We start from the raw sequence: 25,830 nt of genomic DNA, 5'->3' as shown, positions 1-25,830 counted from the left end.
CTGCACAAGTGGCTGAGAGTTTTGTGAAAGAAATGACCGAGAAACTTAACCACAGAGCCAAATATTCCGGGACTGGCTGTATCTCCTGGAGTGTTCCATCCTTTTCCTCATCCGTGATCGGCTCCAGATTCGGGAGCCCTGCCAATGTTAATTTCCTGCTTGTTGGGTTTGCTTAGTTCATCGCCAAGCTGGGGTCCTTTTCCATTGAGAGAGAGATGTCCTGATCCTGAGATCTGCTGAACTGGCCGCCTGAACAAAGTGAGGTGGCTGCTGTATGACCAAAGTGCCTGGAAGACCCCAGCCAAATTGAGGGGAGGGGTATTAATGCCCTGCAGACTCCTGTCGGAGAGACCCCTCCTCCTCGTGCTGCAGCTGCTAATGTTGGAAGTGCTGAGGATTGGCTGGCGTGCCGGTGGCGTGAGATGCGATGTTGCCCAATGGAGTTACTGGCTTTTGTGGAATGAAAAGCTCTTTAGAAAGCTTCCATAGCAGAAGAGAAACCAGTCCATACCTGGGACAGAGCCATGCAAGCATTTCATCCCAAAGGGAGAGTGTGGTTTATTTGCCACTATGGCTGCTGGGTAGACAGTACCCCATTCCACAAAAGCCATTTTTTTCACCCACTGCCTTCTCACAATTCCCTGTATGTCTGTGCTTCAAAAGGCTTGTAAAAAAGGATAAAAAAAGATTTGGTGCATTCAAAGCTGTAGCTCACAATTTGTGCATGTCAGTGGTTCCAGAGAGCCTCTTGTATATTTTATTATTGAGAGACCTAAACAGCATGCATAAGTGTCCATTTTTGGGAGTGCACATTTATACAAGGTTCCCCCTCGGTTTTTATTCACAGATTGAAATTGGTGAGAAGACTCAAATCAGAATTTTTTTAAAATGTTAAGTAGATTAGCTATGACAGAAAATTTAAAAGTGGAAGGACTATATAAATCAGACCACAAAAGAAGCCTTAAAAAAACTTTGAATTAATGATACAAGAAGCCAATTACAGTAATGATGTGCACTGACTGTCAATAAATAGCATTAAATTTCTACCCAAATTAATGGCCAGATTAACTGAATGTCAGGCTATTAAATACCAAGAGTCCATGCTATGTTAAAGTTGTGCATTTTTTTAATAAATTTATCTAATACAACTTACATTGTGGGTACCAATGGTCTGATCCTCCAGAATTACAGTTCTGTAACATAGGAAACTTGGCATTTCCAACTAACAGTACAAAATGACCAGGCTGAAGTTGAATACAATCAGCCTTTTGTGAACCGGGGTGAAACTTAGTGGGCAACAATGTTGGCAAAAAAAAAATCTAACCTTACTTATCCAGGACATATGAAGCATCAATGCAAGGTGCATTGTAATATTACCCAAGACAATGATGACTCCATTATAGATCTTATGGTCCTTTTGCCAAGGTCAGCTTTTCCCATTTACAGTTGGCCACTGCACCTTCAGAATTAAACGGAATTTTCATTTTGACTCTCTGATAGCAAATACAAATCAGCAATTCACTCCAGAAGCTTGGAAATAATTGGCCAACACTGTTCTCCTTAGGTTAGAAGCAAAAATTAAAATTTCCAGGCAGAATCAAGAGATAAGCAAAGGATTACTTTCATTCTGCAACCTTCAGTCTGGAAATGATCCATTTCAGGAATTCAGCTTGTAGCCACATACATAGACTGTGCCATGGCCATGAACAAATCAGTGGTCTAGAAATGTATATACTTTTAAAATTAGCTGCGGTGCTCAGAACAGATCAGGCAGCAAAAGAGCATAAAGTGATCATCAGAACACAACCACAGCAAAAAAAGAACAAATGCCTCTCGTTTCAAGAGGGAAACAGATATTTGCGCAAAAAGACAGTTCAAGAGGTGCACATAGCAACAAGTGAAAAAAAAGCTCAAACCTTCCTTTCACAGAGTTGGCACAATTAACCCTTTGAGGACTGCATTAGTATCCACCAAAATTGCATTTTTAAAGAAAATGAAAAAACATCTTTAGGCTTTGTATATTTCTCATACTAAACAGCAATATACATAAAAATCACTCGTGTAGAGGTTGTGTGGCATACATACACACACTTCTTTGCTTCAAAGGCCAAGTCAGTACTTAAAAGAGCCAGAGACACAGCAAACAGCCTGTGATCCTGAAGTGTTATTTGGTTACTGCTGAAAAAAAAGAGACACATCCCATCAAAGCTTTTTGTCTTGCACTCACCGGGACAGCTACGCAAGATAAACCAGCAGTAAAGGGAAACAATAATTTATACTGCATGAGAAGAGTGTGCTGATTGGTTGGCAAGTGGACTCTGATTGGTAATACCTTGACCAGAGTTGACCTACCTGCTTTGAATTTGAAACAAAAGCTTGGCAGTTAACAGTTAACTGTTCCCTGCTGCATTCTCCATGGCAAGGCAAACCAATCAGCACTCTCTTCTCATGCAGTATAAATTGTTGTCCCCTTTACTGTTGGTTTATCTTGCATAGCTGTCCTGATGAGTACAAGACAAAAAGCTTCAATAGGATGTCCCTTTTTTCAGCAATGCTCAAGTTCCATACTACCAAATATCTATTTGTTATTTGGTTCATGAATGTTAATTACTAATCCTCTTAATCAACATATGTCACTTTCTGATTGTTTAGTTTTTATTCTCTTAATCCTGATGAAACTTAAAAAGGCACAAACCAAAACATTTAAAATTTCTTTTTAAATTCACTTAATTTTGTTTTATGAGCATTTCCCCCTGCTGCACAATTTTAAATTTCCCCCTACTGCTACAATTTTAAACTCAGTGCTCAAAGCAAAGGGCTTTAAAAGATGCTAAGAGGCTTAGTTACCAAGATAAATCTATTATTTGTCTAAACAAACTGCAAGGTTAATGGTTCCTTCCATAAGAGTTCTCCTTCAAGCTTTCATCTGATTACCAGATTGTGAAACCACCATCTGAGCCACCGCAAAGCCAGTCACCCTTTCTCTGAGTTATGACAACATTACCACCCTGCAATGCTGCGATTTGAGCTGCATTCGGAGGGCAACCAGGTGGAGGAGGCTAAATCAGAAGAGAAAAGAGAAAAATAAGTGTTGTTTTTAAGACCCGAGCACATCTTTCAGCTTAACCAGCATACATTCATGTTTCAGTTTAGCTTCTGCTCTCTCCAAATTCCTCCTCTTCAGAATATTGATTTAATTGACAAGTGGGAACTAAATCATCTGGAAGGGGACGTGATGGGCTGAAAGAAAGGCTCTAGTCTTGCGACAGCAAGTCAACTCAGCCACTCATCTGTGTTTAGCTTTATAAAGTACAGCCTGTGTTCCATTCCACTTGTGCACAGGTGACACTTGGTCAGTATCTTTGCTCAGAGTAAGCCATCATGATATTGTGTGAGTCATTTAAGAGATAAATGAGTTTTTGGGTAATGCTACTTTATTAGCCCAAGGTTGGTGGCTGGCAGGAAATTGTACAAATCCAGTTAAAAGTAGGTCTTCCTCACTGCCAATCTGCTTCAAGTCTACAAGGTTCACGCCGATGTAACAATGAGAATTTTTTTCACAAAGAGGGTCGTGAGTCTCTGAAACTCTCCTCCTGAAAAGGTGGTGGAAGTAGAGTCTTTGAATATTTTTAAGGCAGAGGTGGATAGGTTCTTGGTAAGCAAGGCGGTGACAGGTTATTGGGGTGGGTGGGATGCAGATTTGAGGTCACTACCAGATCAGCCATGATCTTATTAAATGGCGGAACACGCTCGAGGGACTGAATGGCCGACTCCTGCTCCTTGTTCGTATGTTAAGGAAGCCATTGACCAAAAGAATAATATAGCAGTGGCTTTTGGTTGCTTTGGTTTCAGTAACTATAAACAAAGTAAACCCAAATTTGGAGAATAGATTTTTTTTTTGTGGGGCTTGTGCACTCCATATATCAGCACCATTGGTCAGGTCATCAATTGGCAGCATGCAGGGGCACATGGCTGGCTCAGCACATGCTCTATTATCATGATACCAGGACTTCCACAGTTGGCAGGATTAGGTTTACACCCAGTCTACACTGAGGCCTGTGTAAACATGAGCACAGTGCACTTAGTCTGCTGTCCCATGATTTGGCCTTCAAGGTAAGAGGGCTTATTAATACATTGGGAGGAAAACTGATCTTACAAGACTGCAATGTCTAGACTGTTCTGCAGTTTACAAATAGTTTACTCATGTCAGCAATCAATTCTGTTTTTTGATACACTAAAAATATGGGGAAAGGAAAGAAACAGTGGGAATACTACAGGGAGGGAATCTGTCTTTTACGCACAGTGTGCAGCAGTCACAAAAAAGACAAACGTAGTCTTAGAAGTTATAGCTCGAGGACCCCAGGATATGACGGTTTATACAAAGCACTGGCCCATCTCTAATTCAAATACTACATATAGTGCCCAGAACTGTCATGAAAGGGGAGATCATGGCTGAAAAAACAACTAAATCAAAAGAATTGGGCATTTAAGCAATGAGGAGGCTACTAGGGAGTTTTATATTGGAATAAAGTGGGTTGCAGTGAAATTAAAGATGTTTATGATCTTCAAGGGAATGAATAGGGAAGAAAAGGGAAGCATTCGTAAGGGCTAGAAGGCTGGGAACAGATGAAGCCCATGAAGAATATAAAAGTAGGAAGACACTTAAGCAAGGAGTCAGGAGGGCTAAAAGGGGTCATGAAAAGTCACTGGCAACCAGGATTAAGGAAAATCCCAAGGCCTTTTATACATATGTAAAAAGCAAGAGGGTAGCCAGGGAAAGGGTAGGCCCACTCAGGGACAGAGGGGAATCTGTGTGTGGAGCCAGAAGAAATGGGAGAGATGCTAAATGAGTACTTCTCATCAGTATTCACCAAAGAGTAGGACTTAGCGGTCGATTTGTCTAGGGAAGAGTGTGTAGATAGCCTGGATCATGTTGAGATCAAAAAAGAGGTGTTAGGCGTCTTGAAGAATATTAAGGTGGATAAGTCCCCGGGGCCAGATGGGATCTACCCCAGAGTAGAGGGAGGCAAGGGAGGAGATTGCTGGGGCCTTGACAGAAATCTTTGTATCCTCACTGGCTATGGGTGAGGTCCCAGAGGACTTGAGAATGGCCAATGTTGTTCCATTGTTTAAGAAGGGTAGCAGGGATAATCCAGGAAATTACAGGCCGGTGAGCCTTACGTCAGTGGTAGGGAAATTATTGGAGAAGATTCTTCGTGACAGGATTTACTACCATTTGGAAGCAAATGGGCATATTAGTGAGAGGCAGCATGGTTTTGTGAAGGGGAGGTCGTGTCTCACTAACTTGATTGAGTTTTTCGAGGAAGTGACAAAGATGATCGACGATGGAAGGGCAGTGGATATTATATACATGGATTTCAGTAAAGCCTTTGACAAGGTCCCTCATGGCAGACTGGTACAGAAGGTAAAGTCGCACGGGATCAGAGGTGAGCTGGCAAAATGGATACAGAATTGGCTTGGTCATAGAAGACAGAGGGTAGCAGTGGAAGGGTGCTTTTCTGAATGGAGAGCTGTGACTAGTGGAGTTCCGCAGGGATCAGTGCTGGGACCTTTGCTGTTTGTAGTATACGTAAATGATTTGGAGGAAAATGTAACTGGGCTAATTAGTAAGTTTGCAGACGACACTAAGGTTGGAGGAGTTGCAGATAGTGAAGAGGATTGTCAAAGGATACAACGGGATATAGGTCGGTTGGAGACTTGGGCGGAGAAATGGCACATGGAGTTTAATCCGGACAAATGTGAGGTAATGCATTTTGGAAGGTCTAATACAGGCAGGAATTATACAGTAAATGCCAGAACCCTTAAGTGCATCGACGGGCAGAGGGATCTGGGTGTACAGGTCCACAGGTCACTGAAAGTGGCAACGCAAATGGATAAGGTAGTCAGGAAGGCATATGGCATGCTTGCCTTCATTGACAGGGGTATTGAGTATAAAAGCTGGGAAGTCATGCTGCAGCTGTATAGAACCTTGGTTAGGCCACACTTGGAATATTGCGTGCAATTCTGGTCAACACATTACCAGAAGGATATGGAGGCGTTGGAGAGGGTGCAGAGGAGGTTTACCAGGATGCTGCCTGGTCTGGAGGTTATTAGCTATGAGGAGAGGTTGGAGAAACTCGGATTGTTCTCACTAGAGCGATGGAGATTGAGGGGCAACTTGATAGAAAATTACAAAATTATGAGTGGCATGGACAGAGTAGATAGTCAGAAGCTTTTTCCCAGGGTGGAAGAGTCAATTACTAGGGGACATAGATTTAAGGTGAGAGGAGAAAACTATAAAGGTGATGTGCGGGTCAAGTTTTTTACGCAGAGGGTAGTGAGTGTCTGGAATTCGCTGCCAGAGGAGGTGGTGGAAGCAGGTACGATAGTGGTGTTTAAGAGGCAGCTTGACAAATACATGAGTAGGATGGGAATAGAGGGATACGGACCCCGGAAGTGCAAAATGTTTCAGTTAACGGGCAATATGATTGGCGCAGGCTTGGAGGGCTGAAGGGCCTGTTCCTGTGCTGTACTTTTCTTTGTTCTTTGAATATACTGAATCCCAGAATGATCAGTATGAAGATAAGCTCTGGGCCAATAAAAAGGTGAACACAGAGTGAGGATGATACATATGGAATAACCTACGCAAGTAGACAACAGAAATGGAAGATGTTATAAAACTTTAAGAGGGAGCTGAAAAAATATTTAATGTACAGGGCGATCTGAAAGGCAGAGGTAAAGTGGGGTTTGCAACTGGTCATGGAGGTGGCTGTTTCTGGTTCAGTATAGCTCTGTGACTAAAGGAGCATTTGAGGTAGCAAGGGGGAGCCAGCAATTATTTTGCATGATACATCATTCCTGGAACAGGACTGATCACCTTAGGAAATGAGGGGAGAATTTCTTAGAGCTTGTTCTGAATTTGGCCACCTTTTTCCCCCCCATGTTAGTTTTTTTGAGTTATCATTACCAGCAACTGAAGAGGCTCCATAAAACTGATCAGCTCAGTATTCACGGGCATGATAGTCTCTTTAATCTTTTTGTTGTGTGTTGAAGGCAGGAAATGATATTAAAATGATTCTTTTAAAAATGAAAATAGAACAAAGAGAATGGGCAAAGGGATAAGAGGGAAAGCAGAATTGAAGTGTACATTTTCAGTTTAGTATTGTAGTTTCGAATTACAGTATTAAAACTACTTCATATTACATAGAAACATAGAAACTAGGAGCAGGAGTAGGCCATTCGGCCCTTCGAGCCTGCTCCACCATTCATTATGATCATGGCTGATCATCCAACTCAATAGCCTGTTCCCGCTTTCTCCCCCATACCCTTTGATCCCTTTTGCCCCAAGAGCTATATCTAACTCCTTCTTGAAAACATACAATGTTTTGGCCTCAACTACTTTCTGTGGTAGCGAATTCCACAGACTCACCACTCTCTGGGTGAAGAAATTTCTCATCTCAGTCCTAAATGGTCTACCCTGTATCCTCAGACTGTGACCCCTGGTTCTGGACTCCCCCACCATCGGGAACATCCTTCCTGCATCTACCCTGTCTAGTCCTGTTAGAATTTTATAGGTTTCTATGAGATCGCCCCTCATTCTTCTGAACTCCAGCGAATATAATCCTAACTGACTCAATCTCTCCTCACATATCAGTCCCGCCATCCAGGAATCAGTCGGGTAAACCTTCACTGCACTCCCTCTATAGCAAGAACATCCTTCCTCAGATAAGGAGACCAAAACTGCACACACTATTCCAGGTGTGGTCTCACCAAGGCCCTGTACAATTGCAGCAAGACATTCCTGCTCCTGTACTCGAATCCTCTGGCTATGAAGGCCAACATACCATTTGCCTTCTTTACCGCCTGCTGCACCTGCATGCTTACCTTCAGCAACTGGTGTACGAGGACACCCAGGTCTCGTTGCACATTCCCCTCTCTCAATTTATAGCCATTCAGATAATAATCTGCCTCCCTGTTTTTGCTACCAAAGTGCCTCACATTTATCCACATTATACTGCATCTGCCATGCATTTGCCCACTCACTCAGCTTGTCCAAATCACACTGAAGCATCTCTGCATCCTCCTCACAGCTCACCCTCCCACCCAGCTTTGTGTCATCTGCAAATTTGGAGATATTACATATAGTTCCCTCATCGAAATCATTAATATATATTGTGAATAGCTGGGGTCCCAGCACCGATCCCTGCGGTACCCCACTAGTCACTGCCTGCCATTTGGAAAAAGGCCCATTTATTCCTACTCTTTGTTTCCTGTCTGCCAACCAGTTTTCTATCCATCTCAATACACTACCCCCAATCCCATGCGCTTTAATTTTACACGCCAATCTCTTATGTGGGGCTTTGTCGAAAGCCTTCTGAAAGTCCAAATAAACCACATCCACTGGCTCCCCCTCATCAACTCTACTAGTTACATCCTCGAAAAATTCCAGTAGATTTGTCAAGCATGATTTCCCTTTCATAAATCCATGCTGACTCTGTCCGATTCTGCCACTGTTTTCCACGTGCTCAGCTATTAAATCTTTTATAATGGACTCTGGAATTTTCCCCACTACCGACATCAGGCTGACTGGTCTATAATTCCCTGTTTTCTCTCTACCTCCCTTTTTAAATAGTGGGGTTACATTAGCTACCCTCCAATCTGTAGGAACTGTTCTAGAGTCGAAAGGATCTTGGAAGATGACCACCAATGCATCCACTATTTCTAGGGCCACTTCCTTTAGTACTCTGGGATGTAGATTATCAGGCCCTGGGGATCTATCGGCCTTCAATCCCATCAATTTCCCCACCACCATTTCCCTACTAATACTGATTTCTTTCAGTTCCTCCCTCTCACTAAACCCTGTGTTCCCCAACATTTCTGGTATGTTATTAGTGTCCTCCTTTGTGAAGACAGAACCAAAGTATGTATTTAGTTGGTCAGCCATTTCTTTGTTCCCCATTATAAATTCCCCTGTTTCTGACTGTAAGGGACCTACGTTTGTCTTCACCAATCTTTTTCTCTTCACATACCTATAGAAACTTTTACAGTCAGTTTTTATGTTCCCTGCAAGCTTACAATTGCCTTTTTACTGCAGTTGCTTCAGCATGACAATACACAAACTGAAAATTTCTAAAACAACCTGATATACAGTCAATTCAAACTTTAACAATCATAGATAGCACATTTGGTATGGTTACAAAATTTAGTGTGGCACACAGTTACAGGTGTTCAGAACACTTACTGGGAGATTAGCAGTAGCTCCTGCCCCAAATCTTGCACCTGCATCAAACCCTCCGTTCATGACCATGGTTGAAGATGGAGAGAAGACATGTGGCACTGCATAGTACCGCATGGGCATGCCTGTCCCATTTGGACCCACTTGCATTTGGGCTGTGACTGGCACATAGAAACCACCTGGATAGCCAGCACTCATGTTAAGTGGAGCCTGGACATATCTTGGCTGTTGGTGAAGCTGGGATGCAAACAAATTCAATTATCGTTTTAAAGTAAACCGATATAAAGTTCATAGTATAATGCAGTCTGAGGCCGTTAGAAATAAACAGAGACGATCCTGGAAACACAGCAGGCCCATCAACATTTGTAAACAGGTTCAAATTTCAGGTCTGACCATGAGTTCTTATGAAAAGTCTACAGCTTCAAACTTATCTTCCCTCTTTTCAAATGCAGATGGATCTGTCTAGCACTTTCTGTTTTCAGTTCCAAGTTTCCAGCATGTGTGTTTCTCCTCCTGTTCATTCTCCTAGAATTCTGCTTCACACCTTTAGTTCCTCTATAAGGGGGTATAGTGGTAATGTCACTGAGTGAGTAGTCCAGGGGCCTAGATTAATGCTCTGGGGACAGGGGTTCAAATCCCACCATGGCAGCTAGTGGAATTTAAATTCAATTAATAAATCTAGAATATAAAGCTAGCCTCAGTAATGGTGACCATCGAAAAATAGGAAGCAGAGAGTAATGGTCAATGGATATTTTTCGGTCTGGAGGAAGGTTTGTAGTGGGGTTCCCCAGGGGTTGGTGTTGGGACCCTTGCTGCTCCTGATATATATTAATGATCTAGATCTTGGTGTGCAGGGGACAATTTCATGGTTTGGGGATGACACGAAACTTGGGAGTGTTGTGAACTGTGAGGAGGACGATGTGGAACTTCAAGAGGACATAGACAAGTTGGTGGGGTGGGCAGATAGGTGGCAGATGAAGTTCAATGCGGAGAAGTGTGAGGTGATGCATTTTGGTAGGAAGAACATGGACAGACAATATAAAATAAGGGGTGAAATGTTGAAGGGGGTGCAGGAGCAGAAAGACTTGGGTGTATATGTGCACAGATCATTGAAGGTGGCAGGACAGGCGGAGAGAGCAGTTAATAAAGCAAATAGTATCCTGGGCTTTATTAATAGGGACATAGAGTACAAGGGCAAGAAGGTTATGCTGAATTTATATAAGACACTCATTAGACCTCAGCTGGAATATTGTGTACAGTTCTGGGCGCCACATTATAGAAAGGATGTGAACACACTGGAGAGAGTGCAGAAGAGGTTTACAAGAATGGTTCCAGGGATAAGAAACTACAGTCACAAGGATAGATTGAAGAGGTTGGGACTGTTCTCCTTGGAGAGACGAAGGCTGAGAGGAGATTTGATAGAGATGTTCAAAATCATGAGGGGGCTGGACAGAGTAGATAGGGAGAAGCTGTTCCTGCTCGTAAAAGGGTCAAGAACGAGAGGACACAGATTTAAAGTGATTTGCAAAAGAAGCAAGTGTGACGCGAGAAAAAACTTTTTCACACAGCGAGTGGTTTGGGTTTGGAATACACGGCCGGGAAGTGTGGTGGAGGCAGGTTTAATCGAGGCATTCTGGAGGGCATTGTTTCTATTCAAATAATCATCTAATGTGCAAGGGTACAGGGAAAAGGCAGGGCAATGGCACTAGGTCACAATGCTCATTTGGAGAGCTGGTGCAGACATGATGGGCTGAATGGCCTCCTTCTGTAACTATTGTAAAAATCCATCTAGCTCACTAATGCCCTTTCAGGAAGGAAATCTACCACCTTGGCTGGCCACATGCAACTCCAAGATCCACAGAATGTGGTTGATTCTCAACTGCCCTCTGAAATGGCCATGCAAACCACTCAGTTCAAGGACAATCAGCGATGGGCAACAAATGTTGCGCAGCTATCACCTAATAGCACAGCAATGGAGTACTGTAATACAGATGAGACAACACAAGGCTCAAATTGATCTCAGGGTTCTGAGGTGACATCCATGCTTCACGCTCGGGTCACATGTCATCTGAACCTCACAGTAAATGACAATATTGGTCCTTACTTCCAGCAATTATTTTGATAAAAAATAAATTAAGTCATCTATTTCCTGCCATCCTCATTAAAGGTATTCGGACCTCAAGAAATTAAAATTAATAACCAATTCTCGAAATTAAAATGTTTTCTTGTTAAATTATAGTAACCTATTTTTGGTGCAAATGTTTTTTTTCTTTACTCGTTTTTTATGGGCATCGCTGGCTCGGCCAGCATTCAGTGCCCATCCCTAACTGCCCTTGTTCAGAGGGCATTTAAGAGTCAACCACATTGCTTTGGGTCTGGAGTAGGCCAGACCAGGTAAGGATGGCAGATTTCCTGCCCTAAAGGACATTAGTAAACCAGATGGGTTTTTATAATAATCGATGATAGCTTCATGGTCACCATTAGACTTTTAATTCCAGCTCTTTATCGAATTGAAATTTGTGATGTGTGTACCAGTCCAGTGACAATATCACTACGCCACTGCCTCCCTGTAATGGTAATTCTAGGAATGTTACTGAATGAGGTGGGCAGGGGCTGAGATTGTACTGACAAAGCAAAATGCTTTCAATTCAAGAACCCTTGGGCTCCAAGCTAAGTACACAATAAATGCATAACTTGGCAGAGCCTCAAGTCTACAACAATTATAATCATTCAGGAAACTATTAACATTTTGAGCTAATTATTTGATAAAGTATTTTGCTTTTTGTAGCCAAAACATTTGGACCAAAGTGGAAAACTGAAGAAACCATGTTTTCCACCAAATTCACATTCTAAGTTACGTCAGCTGCAACAGTGGTTTCCAAATTAGGGCGACGCAATTAGATATTGGGGAGGGGGGTTGGGGGAGAGGAGGGGGGTTGGGGGAGAGGAGGGGGGTTGGGGGAGAGGAGGGGGGTTGGGGGAGAGGAGGGGGGTTGGGGGAGAGGAGGGGGGTTGGGGGAGAGGAGGGGGGTTGGGGGAGAGGAGGGGGGTTGGGGGAGAGGAGGGGGGTTGGGGGAGAGGAGGGGGGTTGGGGGAGAGGAGGGGGGTTGGGGGAGAGGAGGGGGGTTGGGGGAGAGGAGGGGGGTTGGGGGAGAGGAGGGGGGTTGGGGGAGAGGAGGGGGGTTGGGGGAGAGGAGGGGGGTTGGGGGAGAGGAGGGGGGTTGGGGGAGAGGAGGGGGGTTGGGGGAGAGGAGGGGGGTTGGGGGAGAGGAGGGGGGTTGGGGGAGAGGAGGGGGGTTGGGGGAGAGGAGGGGGGTTGGGGGAGAGGAGGGGGGTTGGGGGAGAGGAGGGGGGTTGGGGGAGAGGAGGGGGGTTGGGGGAGAGGAGGGGGGTTGGGGGAGAGGAGGGGGGTTGGGGGAGAGGAGGGGGGTTGGGGAGGGGGTTTGGGGGAGAGGAGGGGGGTTGGGGGAGAGGAGGGGGGTTGGGGGAGAGGAGGGGGGTTGGGGGAGAGGAGGGGGGTTGGGGGAGAGGAGGGGGGTTGGGGGAGAGGAGGGGGGTTGGGGGAGAGGAGGGGGGTTGGGGGAGAGGAGGGGGGTTGGGGGAGAGGAGGGGGGTTGGGGGAGAGGAGGGGGGTTGGGGGAGAGGAGGGGGGTTGGGGAGGGGGTTTGGGGGAGAGGAGGGGGGTTGGGGGAGAGGAGGGGGGTTGGGGGAGAGGAGGGGGCTGACAGGCCTGGACAAACATTGAGTTCAGGAGTGAATATTTCCAGAAATCAGGAACTTGGCACCTCATAACATTCAAGGCTATGGGCCAAGTGCTGGTCAATGGGATTAGGTAGGTCGGTCAGGTGTTTTCACGTGTTGGTGCAGACTCGATGGGTCGAAGGGCCTCTTCTGCACTGTGTGATTCTGTGAACTTCTGTTTTTTGCTGATGCACAAATCCTCTCTGGACTGATCTTGCAGCCCACACATTGCACCAACCGCATATGTGCAGGAGATTGGAGGGAGCATGGGAAAAGGGATGCTGGAGTCTGGAGAGAGCAGGCAGGGAAGGAAAACATGATGCAGCGCTAAAAGGAGAGAGGAGAGGGGAGAGTGAGGCTGCCACAGAGTGAATGTGATTTACCTACCACCCCACCAGGCCTGTCACTCCACCCTCCCCATTCCCTTAACCCAGGATAATAATTTCCAGCTTGCTTCTCCCCGCTATCCCCTTTACAGCTGGACCACACTCTGCAACAGGAACAGCAGCGAGCTGATTTCTTGGAAGCCCGCTGTATGCACAACTCAAAAAAACCTCAAAACAATCCAATTCACTTCAGAGAGCGTGTGCTGGCCTGTCCACGCTGCAGCTGAGGTTCCGAGTTGTGCAATGATATCGTCCCCTCACTCCCTCTTGTTGAATGGCATGGGCCTTGCAAAAGAACCTTTCAGCTCAAACGGTCAGTGCTGTGGGTTTGTCCAATCCAGCTTCTGAGTAACGACGACAGCACCCTGTGTGACCTTGCATTGCCCATTCACTGGGTCAGCTGTTTAAAGGAGCCCAAAAGTTAATTGTTGGGATGACCTGGCATGGAGTGCTCTAAGAAGCAAATGGGGAGAATTTTCCCTAATTCGGGTGGGCCGGTCAGGAGTGGGCTGGAGCGGGCCAGAAGCTGATCGTCGCCTGCAATCGGCTGCGCGCCGCCATTTTACATGGGTAGGCCAATTAAGGCCTGCCCAGCATAACGCACGCCCGGTCTATACTCGATGGAGTTTAGAAGGATGAGGGGGGATCTGATTGAAACTTACAGAATACTGAAAGGCCTGGATTGAGTGGACGTGGGGAAGATGTTTCCATTAGTAGGAGAGACTAAGACCCGAGGGCACAGCCTCAGAGTAAAGGGAAGACCTTTTAGAACAGAGATGAGGAGAAACTTCTTTAGCCAGAGAGTGGTGAATCTATGGAATTCATTGCCACAGAAGGCTGTGGAGGCCAGGTCATTGAGTGTATTTAAGACTGAGATAGATAGGTTCTTGATTGGTAAGGGGATCAAAGGTTACGGGGAGAAGGCGGGAGAATGGGGTTGAGAAACTTATCAGCCATGATTGAATGGCGGAGCAGACTCGATGGGCCGAATGGCCTAATTTCTGCTCCTATATCTTATGGTAGCGCTCAGTGCTGCTTGTGCGGGTGGGGGGAGAGTTGGGGCCTGTGCTCTTTCGCGCAAAAGAGCGCAGCAATCTCCCACAGAGCTGCCTCAGGGAGATTGAATGGATTATAAAAGTATTTAATAAATAAAGTAAAAATTTATTTAAACATGTCACATGAGCTGGGACATGTATGTGAAGTTTGGAAAATTTATTTAATTAATTTTTAAAACCTTCAGGAAACCTCGTCCCGCCCGTGGATGAGGTTTCCTGAAAAACGGGAAGGCCGCTTGGGCTCTTCACCTGCCCGACAATTAAGGTAGCGAAAGGACGCATGCCCGATGTCATCGTGCGCCGTTTTACCCGTCGGCATGTCGTGCCTGCCCCAGCATGTCAATGCCAATATTCTGCCCAATGTTTCTAAAGCCTACCTCTCCAGCCAAGTTTTTAAGTCAGATATCTGAGTATCTCCTTTGGCTCACTGTCTTGCATTGCACTACTGCAAAGCATCTTGGGATCTATTACTAGAAGCAGTTAGAAGCAGCATATAAAACGGAAGTTGTTGTCATCGTCATGTTAAGGTTCTTCGAATAACTGTGCCTGAAATGCACAGGTTGGCAGGACAATGCCCTATCCACCATAAATTCTGCCTTAGATATTCTCCCAATGCAGGTATAGGCCAATACTAACCAGTGACAGTTGGAACAAATGTAACACATTTCAGCAGAGCTCCTTTCTCAAAGAGGAGAAACAGGAAACCATACTGCCCTGTTCCAGTCAGAAGACAAAATGCAACGCTTTCAAATTGGGGCCTTGGCGCCTTGCGTTCTGCCAACCCCGGGGCCTTGGCGCCTTGCGTTCTGCCAACGCCGGGGCCTTGGCGCCTTGCGTTCTGCCAACCCCGGGGCCTTGGCGCCTTGCGTTCTGCCAACCCCGGGGCCTTGGCGCCTTGCGTTCTGCCAACCCCGGGGCCTTGGTGCCTTGCGTTCTGCCAACCCCGGGGCCTTGGCGCCTTGCGTTCTGCCAACCCCGGGGCCTTGGCGCCTTGCGTTCTGCCAACCCCGGGGCCTTGGCGCCTTGCGTTCTGCCAACCCCGGGGCCTTGGCGCCTTGCGTTCTGCCAACCCCGTGGACTGTCTGACAATGACGATGCATTTCTGTCAAAGTGTTGGGTGAGTATTGTTCTCCTAGTGGTGAGAATCAGTTTTTTTCTTTATTAGTACCACAGTGGTGGCAGCAACTTACCCAGCTTTCACTGCAGCAGCCAATGCTGCTGCCCACTCACAACCCAGATGGTTTCAAAACACACAGAACATGGTCATAATCAATATCTGCATATGCATATATGTTTTGGGCACAGTTAGATATATGATCTAGATTCTAGGTCAGATCTTGAGGCTTTTTTATTCCAGGGAGGGCTTTCTTCACTAATCTGTTATTTTTATTGTACAATATGCACTTTCTACAGGCTTGTCTGCTTCTGGTGTTATTTCACAGCTATCAGTTTGACACTGGCACCCATTATTACTGTATATGTTCTGATACTTGCTGAGAAAATACGGTTCTCTTACTCCTTGCAAAAACACTGGGTGGACCAGTCAGCTTTGATGGGAGCACAGAATGATGATAGGCTATCAGCCTGCCTCTACAAAGCCAGCCCAATTTCCCTTTTCAGTTAAGTCCACTAAAGCCAGTTGTAGCCATTGGAAGTTCAGCCTCAGTCCAGTGTTTCTTCGAAAGAGGAGCCACAGATATGACATAACTCTTCAAAGAGGGCACTCTGAGCTATACCACATATTTTTAAACACTATGTTCACTAACCTTATGGTGGAACGGCACAGAAGATTTTGTGTAACACTGAGACTGGGGTTTTCCTTACCCTGAGAGAGACATGAAGTCCAGTAAAAGTATAGAGTCGTTATAAAGGGGGACTTTAATTGGGTAGTAATAGTGTAAAAGGTGTGGGGGTAGGGGTTGGAAAAAAGAGTTGCTGACTTGTTTTCATGATCAGTCTGTTTCCAGCCCCAATGAGGAAGGAGGCGTTGCAGTTTGTAATTTAAAGCCCCTTTTCGGATGGTTCCCAGTGCAGGACAATTGCCCAGGGGAAGTTTGCACTTCTGGGCAATTGCCGTGCGATCCTTATCTGGAAACCTCTGGAAGGTAGAGGCGGGTGCGGGGAGGGGTTTCCCAACACATCTTTGAGGTGCTTTCCCCCCCCGCCACATTTTAGGAAGGATGTAACGGCTTGAGAGAGAGGGTGCAAAACAAAAATTATGGGAATGATTCCATGGAAAAAGGAGTTCATAACGTGGATAGATTGGAGAAGCTGGGGCTGCTCTCCTTGGAGAGAAGGTTGGGAGCAGAATTGATAGATGTGTTCAAAGTCATGAGGGGTTTGGACAGGGTAGATTGATCTGGTTTTTATGGTACAGAATTGAGAGTCAGGCTAACAATTTGTTCGCATAAAAACAGCCCAGATCTATTGGATGTAAAGGAATGGAAGAGAAAGTGCTATCTCAATATCTTCACCTTTATTAAGCAATAGTGAACTTAAGAAAGGGCAACAACTATCATAGCATCGAGAGAAATAAATAGTGCAAAAGAGTTTCTTTTTTTAGAAAGGACCATAAGTATATCACCATGGTATTGGAAGAGATGACAACGTTCTGGGAGCATAGCGGGTACTCGAGATTTTGACCAAGTACTGTCCCAAGTAATGCATGTACCACCATGGAGCTAGCAGCCTGGGTACGAAAAAGGAACAGAGGCTCAGACTCTGCTATGATGACACAAAACTAGGTGGGAATCTAAGTTGTGAGGAGGATGCAAGAAGCTTTCAAGGGAATTTTTTATTTTTATTCGTTCATGGGATGTGGGCATCGCTTGGCTATTTAGATAGGTTAAGTGGATGGGCATGAACAGGGCAGATGGAGTATCATGTGAATAAGCGCGAAGTTATCACAAGTGCCAGGCAATGACCATTTCCAACAAGAGAGAATCTGACCATCGCCCCTTGATGTTCAATGGCATTACCATCACTGAATCCCCCACTATCAATATCCTGGGTGTTACCATTGACCAGAAACTGAACTGGACTAGCTATATAAATACTGTGGCTACAAGAGCAGGTCAGAGGCTGGGAATCCTGCAGTGAGTAACTCACCTCCTGACTCTCCATAGCCTGTCCACCATCTACAAGGCACAAGTCAGGAGTGTGATGGAATACTCTCCACTTGCCTGGATGAGTGCAGCTCCAACAACACTCAAGAAGCTCGACACCATCCAGGACAAAGCAGCTGCTTGATTGGCACCACATCCACAAACATTCACTCCCTCCACCACCGACGCACAGTAGCAGCAGTGTGTACCATCTACAAGATGCACTGCAGCAACTCACCAAGGCTCCTTCGACAGCACCTTCCAAACCCACGACCACTACCATCTAGAAGGACAAGGGCAGCAGACACATGGGAACACCACCACCTGGAAGCTCCATTCACCACCCTGACTTGGAAATACATCGCCGTTCCTTCACTGTCGCTGGGTCAAAATCCTGGAACTCCCTCCCTAACAGCACTGTGGGTGTACCTACACCACATGGACTGCAGCGGTTCAAGAAGGCAGCTCATCACCACCTTCTCAAGGGGCAATTAGGGATGGGCAATAAATGCTGGGCCCAGCCAACAATGCCCACTTCCGTAAATGAATTTAAAAAACGGAATATCCCTCATCATCTATTAGTATCCAGGCCAATGTATGTAAGAAAGCGCACACATTGTTTTGAAATATAAAAAAGAGTGGAATGTATTACTTGAGTTAGAAGAGATACCACGTCATAAATGTTTAAATTAGGTAGGTTAGAAGGGCAGGGTGGGCATATGGGATTAGGATGACTGTCCACGTAGAAGATAAACACCGATATGGATTGGTTGGGCTGAAAGAGCCTGTTTGTGTATTGTAATTATGACATAATTCTGTCAAAATTATTTTAAATTAACCTAACTTTGTACAATCAGGCAAGGTCATGTCAGCATGCTCGTGGTGAAGTGTTACACTGAAAAGACAGTAATCACGCTGCTCCCACTGCTGTATCGCAGAATTAATGCACAGTGCTTTTACCAAAGAAATTCCTTTCCATAGTAGATTCACTTTCCATCTTGGCACCGATAAAGTAATTTGTGTAAATCAACTTAATCAAATTAAAATATTTGCTATATCTTTGCTAACATTTCTTGGACTGTTCTGCATTTACTTTTTTACTACAATGCTACTTTTCTTCATGTCCTGCGCAGTGATACATTACAGTGATATTTGTGCCTTACCCTTCGACGCTTCCAAGTTGTGCATCTTTTTCAGGCTCTTATGCCAGATCTCAGTGGGAAGACAGCATTAAGCTGGACCAGCATATTCCGATGCTTCCTTTGCATGCTATGGAGATGTCCTTCTGCTCAACATGCTCTTGCGTCACCCCATAAGTGTGCTTAAGTAGAAACTGCAGAGACTTGTTCTTGAATCAGCTTGTTTTCTATTAGCATTCAGACATTGTCTCAAGTAGTTGCAGCACCCCAGGAGGGCATTGAACACTGACATGTGTGCTGATCAAGTGGTTTGACAAATGTTAAAGGATTTATTGCAATTCACCACGACAGGTACATGGTCTCAAAACCGGCTACCTTGGAATCGAGGCCACGCTGAATTTTGGGTCTTGCTGGATTTCTGGTTGGGCAGTTTGGGTCAGGTCGGGTTGGATGGGGTCAGGGGTTGCTCGGAACACAGGGACAGAATAGTACACAAAGCCAATATCTAGTCACGCCCCATGCAATGCCAGTGCAAATTTTCCAGGTAAGTTATTTTTTATTTTTTCAATTAAAATTGATGCATGCCTCAATATCTCTCTCCTAAGGAAACATAGGATTAATTTTGAAACAATGTACACACGTGACTAGCCCAGTTCATCTTGTATATTGCTACAGACAAGTACCAAAGTATTCATGACAATATAACCTAAAGCTCAGCAAAAAAATACTCATAGGGAGAACCAAATTGCCTCACAAAACCACCAATTAGTGAGCACTGAAAAGTTACTGACCAGTTTGAGTCACTGATAACGTGTTTTTTTATTCGTTCATGGGATGTGGGCATTGCTGGCTGGGCCAGCATTTATTGCCCATCCCTAATTGCCCCTTGAGAAGGTGGTGGTGAGCTGCCTTCTTGAACCGCTGCAGTCCATGTGGTGTAGGTACACCCACAGTGCTGTTAGGGAGGGAGTTCCAGGACTTTGACCCAGCGACAGTGAAGGAACAGCGATATATTTCCAAGTCAGGATGGTGAGTGGCTTGGAGAGGAACTTCCAGGTGGTGGTGTTCCCCATGTGTCTGCTGCCCTTGTCCTTCTAGATGGTAGTGGTCGTGGGTTTGGAAGGTGCTGTCAAAAGAGCCTTGGTGAGTTCCTGCATTGCATCTTGTAGATGGTACACACTGCTGCTACTGTGTGTCAGTGGTGGAGGGATTCACTCCCTCCATTCACTGTTTGTGGATGGGGTGCCAATTAAGCGGGGCTGCTTTGTCCTGGATGGTGTCGAGCTTCTTGAGTGTTGTGGGAGCAGCACTCATCCAGGCAAGTGGAGAGTATTCCATCACATTCCTGGCTTGTGCCTTGTAGAGGGTGAACAGGCTTTGGGGAGTCAGGAGATGAGTTACTCACCGCAGGATTCCCAGCCTCTGACCTGCTCTTATAGCCACAGTATTTATATGGCTGGGCCAGTTCAGTTTCTGGTCAATGGTAACCCCCAGGATGTTGATAGTGGAGGATTCAGTGCCATTGAATGACAAGGGCTGATGGTTAGATTCTCTCTTGTTCGAGATGGTCATTGCCTGGCACTTGTGTGGTGTGAATGTTAAGTTTGCCTGAGTCAGAAAGCTGTTGGTTCAATTCCCACTCTAGAGACTGGAGTACATTTCTGAGGCAATGCTGCACTGTTGGAAGTGGTAAACCAAGGCCATGTCTGCCTGCTGAGGTCCCATAGCACCATTTGAAGAACAACAGGGGACTTTCTCCACATGTCTTGGCCAATGCCAATATTTACCTCCTGAAAGATTAAAAGGCCCTCTCTCTCATTGCTGTTTGGGGTACCTTGCTGAGCATAAGTTAGCTTCTGTATCTGTCTACCGAATAATTATAAATCAAAAGTAATTAATTAACTGGGATGTGCTTTGGATGTTCTGAGGATGTAATGGGTCCTATATAAATAGAATTTCTTTTTTTGGTCCAGGCGAGGAGGAGTGAGCACGTGAAGGTTAAATACGACGAGCACGTGGAGAAACCCAGACAGGTCTTAAAATGACATGTGGAGAAACTCCCTGCCTCTTGTTACAGAACGCACACATGCTAGATCCTGACATTTCTGCTCAACCTGGGAGTTACTGAGGAGGATGGGGCGTGGGAGCGATGGGGTTGGGTGTCAGTTTGTATTCTGAGATGATATGCTAAACCCTGGGAAGACATGTGGGTTCCTGGGACTGGAACACGGGGCCGCAGGGATATGGGTGTATATATAAAGGTGAGACATGGGAGAGAGGGGGAACGGAGGAGAGAGCGAGCGAGCGAGAGAACGGAGGAGAGAGCGAGCGAGCGAGAGAACGGAGGAGAGAGCGAGCGAGCGAGAGAACGGAGGAGAGAGCGAGCGAGCGAGAGAACGGAGGAGAGAGCGAGCGAGCGAGAGAACGGAGGAGAGAGCGAGCGAGCGAGAGAACGGAGGAGAGAGCGAGCGAGCGAGAGAACGGAGGAGAGAGCGAGCGAGCGAGAGAACGGAGGAGAGAGCGAGCGAGCGAGAGAACGGAGGAGAGAGCGAGCGAGCGAGAGAACGGAGGAGAGAGCGAGCGAGCGAGAGAACGGAGGAGAGAGCGAGCGAGCGAGAGAACGGAGGAGAGAGCGAGCGAGCGAGAGAACGGAGGAGAGAGCGAGCGAGCGAGAGAACGGAGGAGAGAGCGAGCGAGCGAGAGAACGGAGGAGAGAGCGAGCGAGCGAGAGAACGGAGGAGAGAGCGAGCGAGCGAGAGAACGGAGGAGAGAGCGAGCGAGCGAGAGAACGGAGGAGAGAGCGAGCGAGCGAGAGAACGGAGGAGAGAGCGAGCGAGCGAGAGAACGGAGGAGAGAGCGAGCGAGCGAGAGAACGGAGGAGAGAGCGAGCGAGCGAGAGAACGGAGGAGAGAGCGAGCGAGCGAGAGAACGGAGGAGAGAGCGAGCGAGCGAGAGAACGGAGGAGAGAGCGAGCGAGCGAGAGAACGGAGGAGAGAGCGAGCGAGCGAGAGAACGGAGGAGAGAGCGAGCGAGCGAGAGAACGGAGGAGAGAGCGAGCGAGCGAGAGAACGGAGGAGAGAGCGAGCGAGCGAGAGAACGGAGGAGAGAGCGAGCGAGCGAGAGAACGGAGGAGAGAGCGAGCGAGCGAGAGAACGGAGGAGAGAGCGAGCGAGCGAGAGAACGGAGGAGAGAGCGAGCGAGCGAGAGAACGGAGGAGAGAGCGAGCGAGCGAGAGAACGGAGGAGAGAGCGAGCGAGCGAGAGAACGGAGGAGAGAGCGAGCGAGCGAGAGAACGGAGGAGAGAGCGAGCGAGCGAGAGAACGGAGGAGAGAGCGAGCGAGCGAGAGAACGGAGGAGAGAGCGAGCGAGCGAGAGAACGGAGGAGAGAGCGAGCGAGCGAGAGAACGGAGGAGAGAGCGAGCGAGCGAGAGAACGGAGGAGAGAGCGAGCGAGCGAGAGAACGGAGGAGAGAGCGAGCGAGCGAGAGAACGGAGGAGAGAGCGAGCGAGCGAGAGAACGGAGGAGAGAGCGAGCGAGCGAGAGAACGGAGGAGAGAGCGAGCGAGCGAGAGAACGGAGGAGAGAGCGAGCGAGCGAGAGAACGGAGGAGAGAGCGAGCGAGCGAGAGAACGGAGGAGAGAGCGAGCGAGCGAGAGAACGGAGGAGAGAGCGAGCGAGCGAGAGAACGGAGGAGAGAGCGAGCGAGCGAGAGAACGGAGGAGAGAGCGAGCGAGCGAGAGAACGGAGGAGAGAGCGAGCGAGCGAGAGAACGGAGGAGAGAGCGAGCGAGAGAGAGAACGGAGGAGAGAGCGAGCGAGCGAGAGAACGGAGGAGAGAGCGAGCGAGCGAGAGAACGGAGGAGAGAGCGAGCGAGCGAGAGAACGGAGGAGAGAGCGAGCGAGCGAGAGAACGGAGGAGAGAGCGAGCGAGAGAGAGAACGGAGGAGAGAGCGAGCGAGAGAGAGAACGGAGGAGAGAGCGAGCGAGAGAGAGAACGGAGGAGAGAGCGAGCGAGAGAGAGAACGGAGGAGAGAGCGAGCGAGAGAGAGAACGGAGGAGAGAGCGAGCGAGAGAGAGAACGGAGGAGAGAGCGAGCGAGCGAGAGAACGGAGGAGAGAGCGAGCGAGCGAGAGAACGGAGGAGAGAGCGAGCGAGAGAGAGAACGGAGGAGAGAGCGAGCGAGCGAGAGAACGGAGGAGAGAGCGAGCGAGAGAGAGAACGGAGGAGAGAGCGAGCGAGAGAGAGAACGGAGGAGAGAGCGAGCGAGAGAGAGAACGGAGAGAGCGAGCGAGAGAGAGAACGGAGGAGAGAGCGAGCGAGAGAGAGAACGGAGGAGAGAGCGAGCGAGAGAGAGAACGGAGGAGAGAGCGAGCGAGAGAGAGAACGGAGGAGAGAGCGAGCGAGAGAGAGAAAGGAGGAGAGAGCGAGCGAGAGAGAGAAAGGAGGAGAGAGCGAGCGAGAGAGAGAAAGGAGGAGAGAGCGAGCGAGAGAGAGAAAGGAGGAGAGAGCGAGCGAGAGAGAGAAAGGAGGAGAGAGCGAGCGAGAGAGAGAAAGGAGGAGAGAGCGAGCGAGAGAGAGAAAGGAGGAGAGAGCGAGCGAGAGAGAGAAAGGAGGAGAGAGCGAGCGAGAGAGAGAAAGGAGGAGAGAGCGAGCGAGAGAGAGAAAGGAGGAGAGAGCGAGCGAGAGAGAGAAAGGAGGAGAGAGCGAGCGAGAGAGAGAAAGGAGGAGAGAGCGAGCGAGAGAGAGAAAGGAGGAGAGAGCGAGCGAGAGAGAGAAAGGAGGAGAGAGCGAGCGAGAGAGAGAAAGGAGGAGAGAGCGAGCGAGAGAGAGAAAGGAGGAGAGAGCGAGCGAGAGAGAGAAAGGAGGAGAGAGCGAGCGAGAGAGAGAAAGGAGGAGAGAGCGAGCGAGAGAGAGAAAGGAGGAGAGAGCGAGCGAGAGAAAGGAGGAGAGAGCGAGCGAGAGAGAGAAAGGAGGAGAGAGCGAGCGAGAGAGAAAGGAGGAGAGAGCGAGAGAGAGAAAGGAGGAGAGAGCGAGAGAGAGAAAGGAGGAGAGAGCGAGAGAAAGGAGGAGAGAGCGAGAGAGAAAAAGGAGAGAGCGAGAGAAAGGAGGAGAGAGAGAGAGGGAAAGGAGGAGAGAGGGAAAGGAGGAGAGAGAGAGAGAAAGAGAGAGAGAAAGGAGGAGAGAGAGAGAGAGAGGAGAAGAGAGAGAGAGGGAAAGGAGAGAGGGAAAGGAGGAGAGAGGGAAAGGAGGAGAGAGGGAAAGGAGGAGAGAGGGAAAGGAGGAGAGAGGGAAAGGAGGAGAGAGAGAGAGAGAGAGAGAGAGAGAGAGAAGGAGGAGAGAGAGAGGAGAAGAGAGAGAGATATAGAAAGGAGAGAGGGAAAGGAGGAGAGAGAGAGAGAGAGAGAGAGGAGAGAGAGAGAGGAGAAGAGAGAGGGAAAGGAGGAGAGAGGGAAAGGAGGAGAGAGAGAGAGAGAGAAAGGAGGAGAGAGAGAGAGGAGAAGAGAGAGAGAGGGAAAGGAGGAGAGGGGGAAAGGAGGAGAGAGAGAGAGAGAGAGAGAGAGAGAGAGGAGAAGAGAGAGAGAGGGAAAGGAGGAGAGGGAAAGGAGGAGAGAGAGAGGAGAGGAGAAACAATGTGGCTATTGTCCACAAATATGGGAGTGAGGGAGAACTTAAGTGGACATTCAGTGTGGGACAGCTCAGGAGGTTCGAGGCTTGGAGAACTAGGATGTGAGATTTCATATATACCACACAAAGTTTCACCTGTCACTATTCATCATGTTCTACAGGTTCAATTATCTGTGCTAATTATCAGACCATTTGCACATTACACATGGACCAATTCGCTCCAACTCTCACTCATTGCCAAGTTTTACTCAGCAGTCAAACTCCCCTCCTTCACTCCCTCTCAGCCCAATATCTCTGTTTGCTTCTAGCTGGGAGAAAAGTAAAGTTTCTGAACTGTACTAGAATTCACTGTACTATTGGTTAAAAGAGCAAACACCTTCTAAATGTAATGGCTTTTACAGGCCATTGTGAAAGTGCCTTTTTCCATGATCCATCTAAAGGCTGATGTAAACTAGCTGACTCACCTCTGCATAAGATGGAGGAGCTTCTGTGTAAGGTGGTGCCGGAGGAGCTTGAACAGTAGGCAAATAGTTTGGCAGAGCCATATTTGGCTGCTGTGTAGGATAACCTTGCTGCTGAGAATATGCTCCTAAAAGGTAAATGAAGAGAAAAGATTACACACATGAAGACACGCAGTTCAGAGCAGCATGATTCTACATTCAAAAAGCAATACTGGTGACTTATCAACCTCTGCCCATTTGATTGATGTGTCGTTGGTATGAGGAAGAGCCTACGTCTGGAAGTTAGGATGTATACAGTAGGGACATCTGGTTTCCGAAAAAAATAGCTATAACGTTATTAGTTGTATTTCAAGGTGCGGCACTGAATGATGGTAAGGTGGCACATCAGCAGCTGTGGGAGCTGGGGGTGAAGTTCATACCAGCCAGAAGGGAAAACAATGTGGTAGGGAACCCAACAGAAATAACTGTGTTTCTGACAAGTGGAGGGAGAAGACAGAAACATTCAGAAAACCATGGAGGCTTGTTTTAATGTTCGGAAATACTTGGGAAACTGGATCACTGCACTTCAAAAAACAGAAAATGTAAGATCTTGATCATCTTGCAAAAACACCTTAGGTGACCCAAATGTCATCCGATTTGCTTACATTGCTGTGGTAACTATTATAAATCAAGAAAGAATTGTACTTTCATTTCATTTTTACAGGGAAACATCAAAAGTTTGTTTTGCTGAAGAAAACTTTGAAGGCTATCATTTTAAATTTAAATCTATCATCATAGCCTGCATTCCATCCAACATTATTAGCCTACTTGTACAAAAAGAGGAAATAACTTGCTGTGTAAAGGGCAGATCTGAGAGCATGCTACATTTCCATAACAGTCGTGATCAACAGAAAATATGAACATGGTTATATCTAATAAAGATAAGTCAAATCACTGAACAACATGCCACCAAGCTTGCTCATCACCAGCCTACCTAGGTTGAGCATGAAAGGAAGAAAAGGGATCCAGCCTTTCTGCCCAATCACTATGAAGTGTAGAGCTTGACAACTCAACAGCAGCATTCTGACCATTATTTCTGTTTGGGTT

The 25,830-nt window shown here is 47.1% G+C and overlaps 1 protein-coding gene across 1 annotated transcript; it reads right to left on the bottom strand.

The window, feature by feature from the left end:
- Nucleotides 1-1,106: 1,106 nt before the first annotated feature.
- Nucleotides 1,107-24,868, bottom strand: dazap2 (DAZ associated protein 2). Its single transcript, XM_078537483.1, has 3 exons — nucleotides 24,748-24,868; nucleotides 9,242-9,472; nucleotides 1,107-3,059 (listed from the first exon to the last, which is right to left on the bottom strand). The coding sequence occupies exons 1-3, from the start codon at nucleotides 24,826-24,828 to the stop codon at nucleotides 2,931-2,933; spliced, it is 441 nt and encodes a 146-aa protein (XP_078393609.1). The 5' UTR covers nucleotides 24,829-24,868; the 3' UTR covers nucleotides 1,107-2,930.
- Nucleotides 24,869-25,830: the final 962 nt, after the last annotated feature.

The sequence above is a fragment of the Cetorhinus maximus genome, unplaced genomic scaffold (genome assembly GCF_964194155.1).
Source record: "Cetorhinus maximus unplaced genomic scaffold, sCetMax3.hap1.1 HAP1_SCAFFOLD_2445, whole genome shotgun sequence".
NCBI lineage: Eukaryota > Metazoa > Chordata > Chondrichthyes > Lamniformes > Cetorhinidae > Cetorhinus > Cetorhinus maximus.
This window is presented reverse-complemented; position numbering and strand designations above follow the sequence as displayed.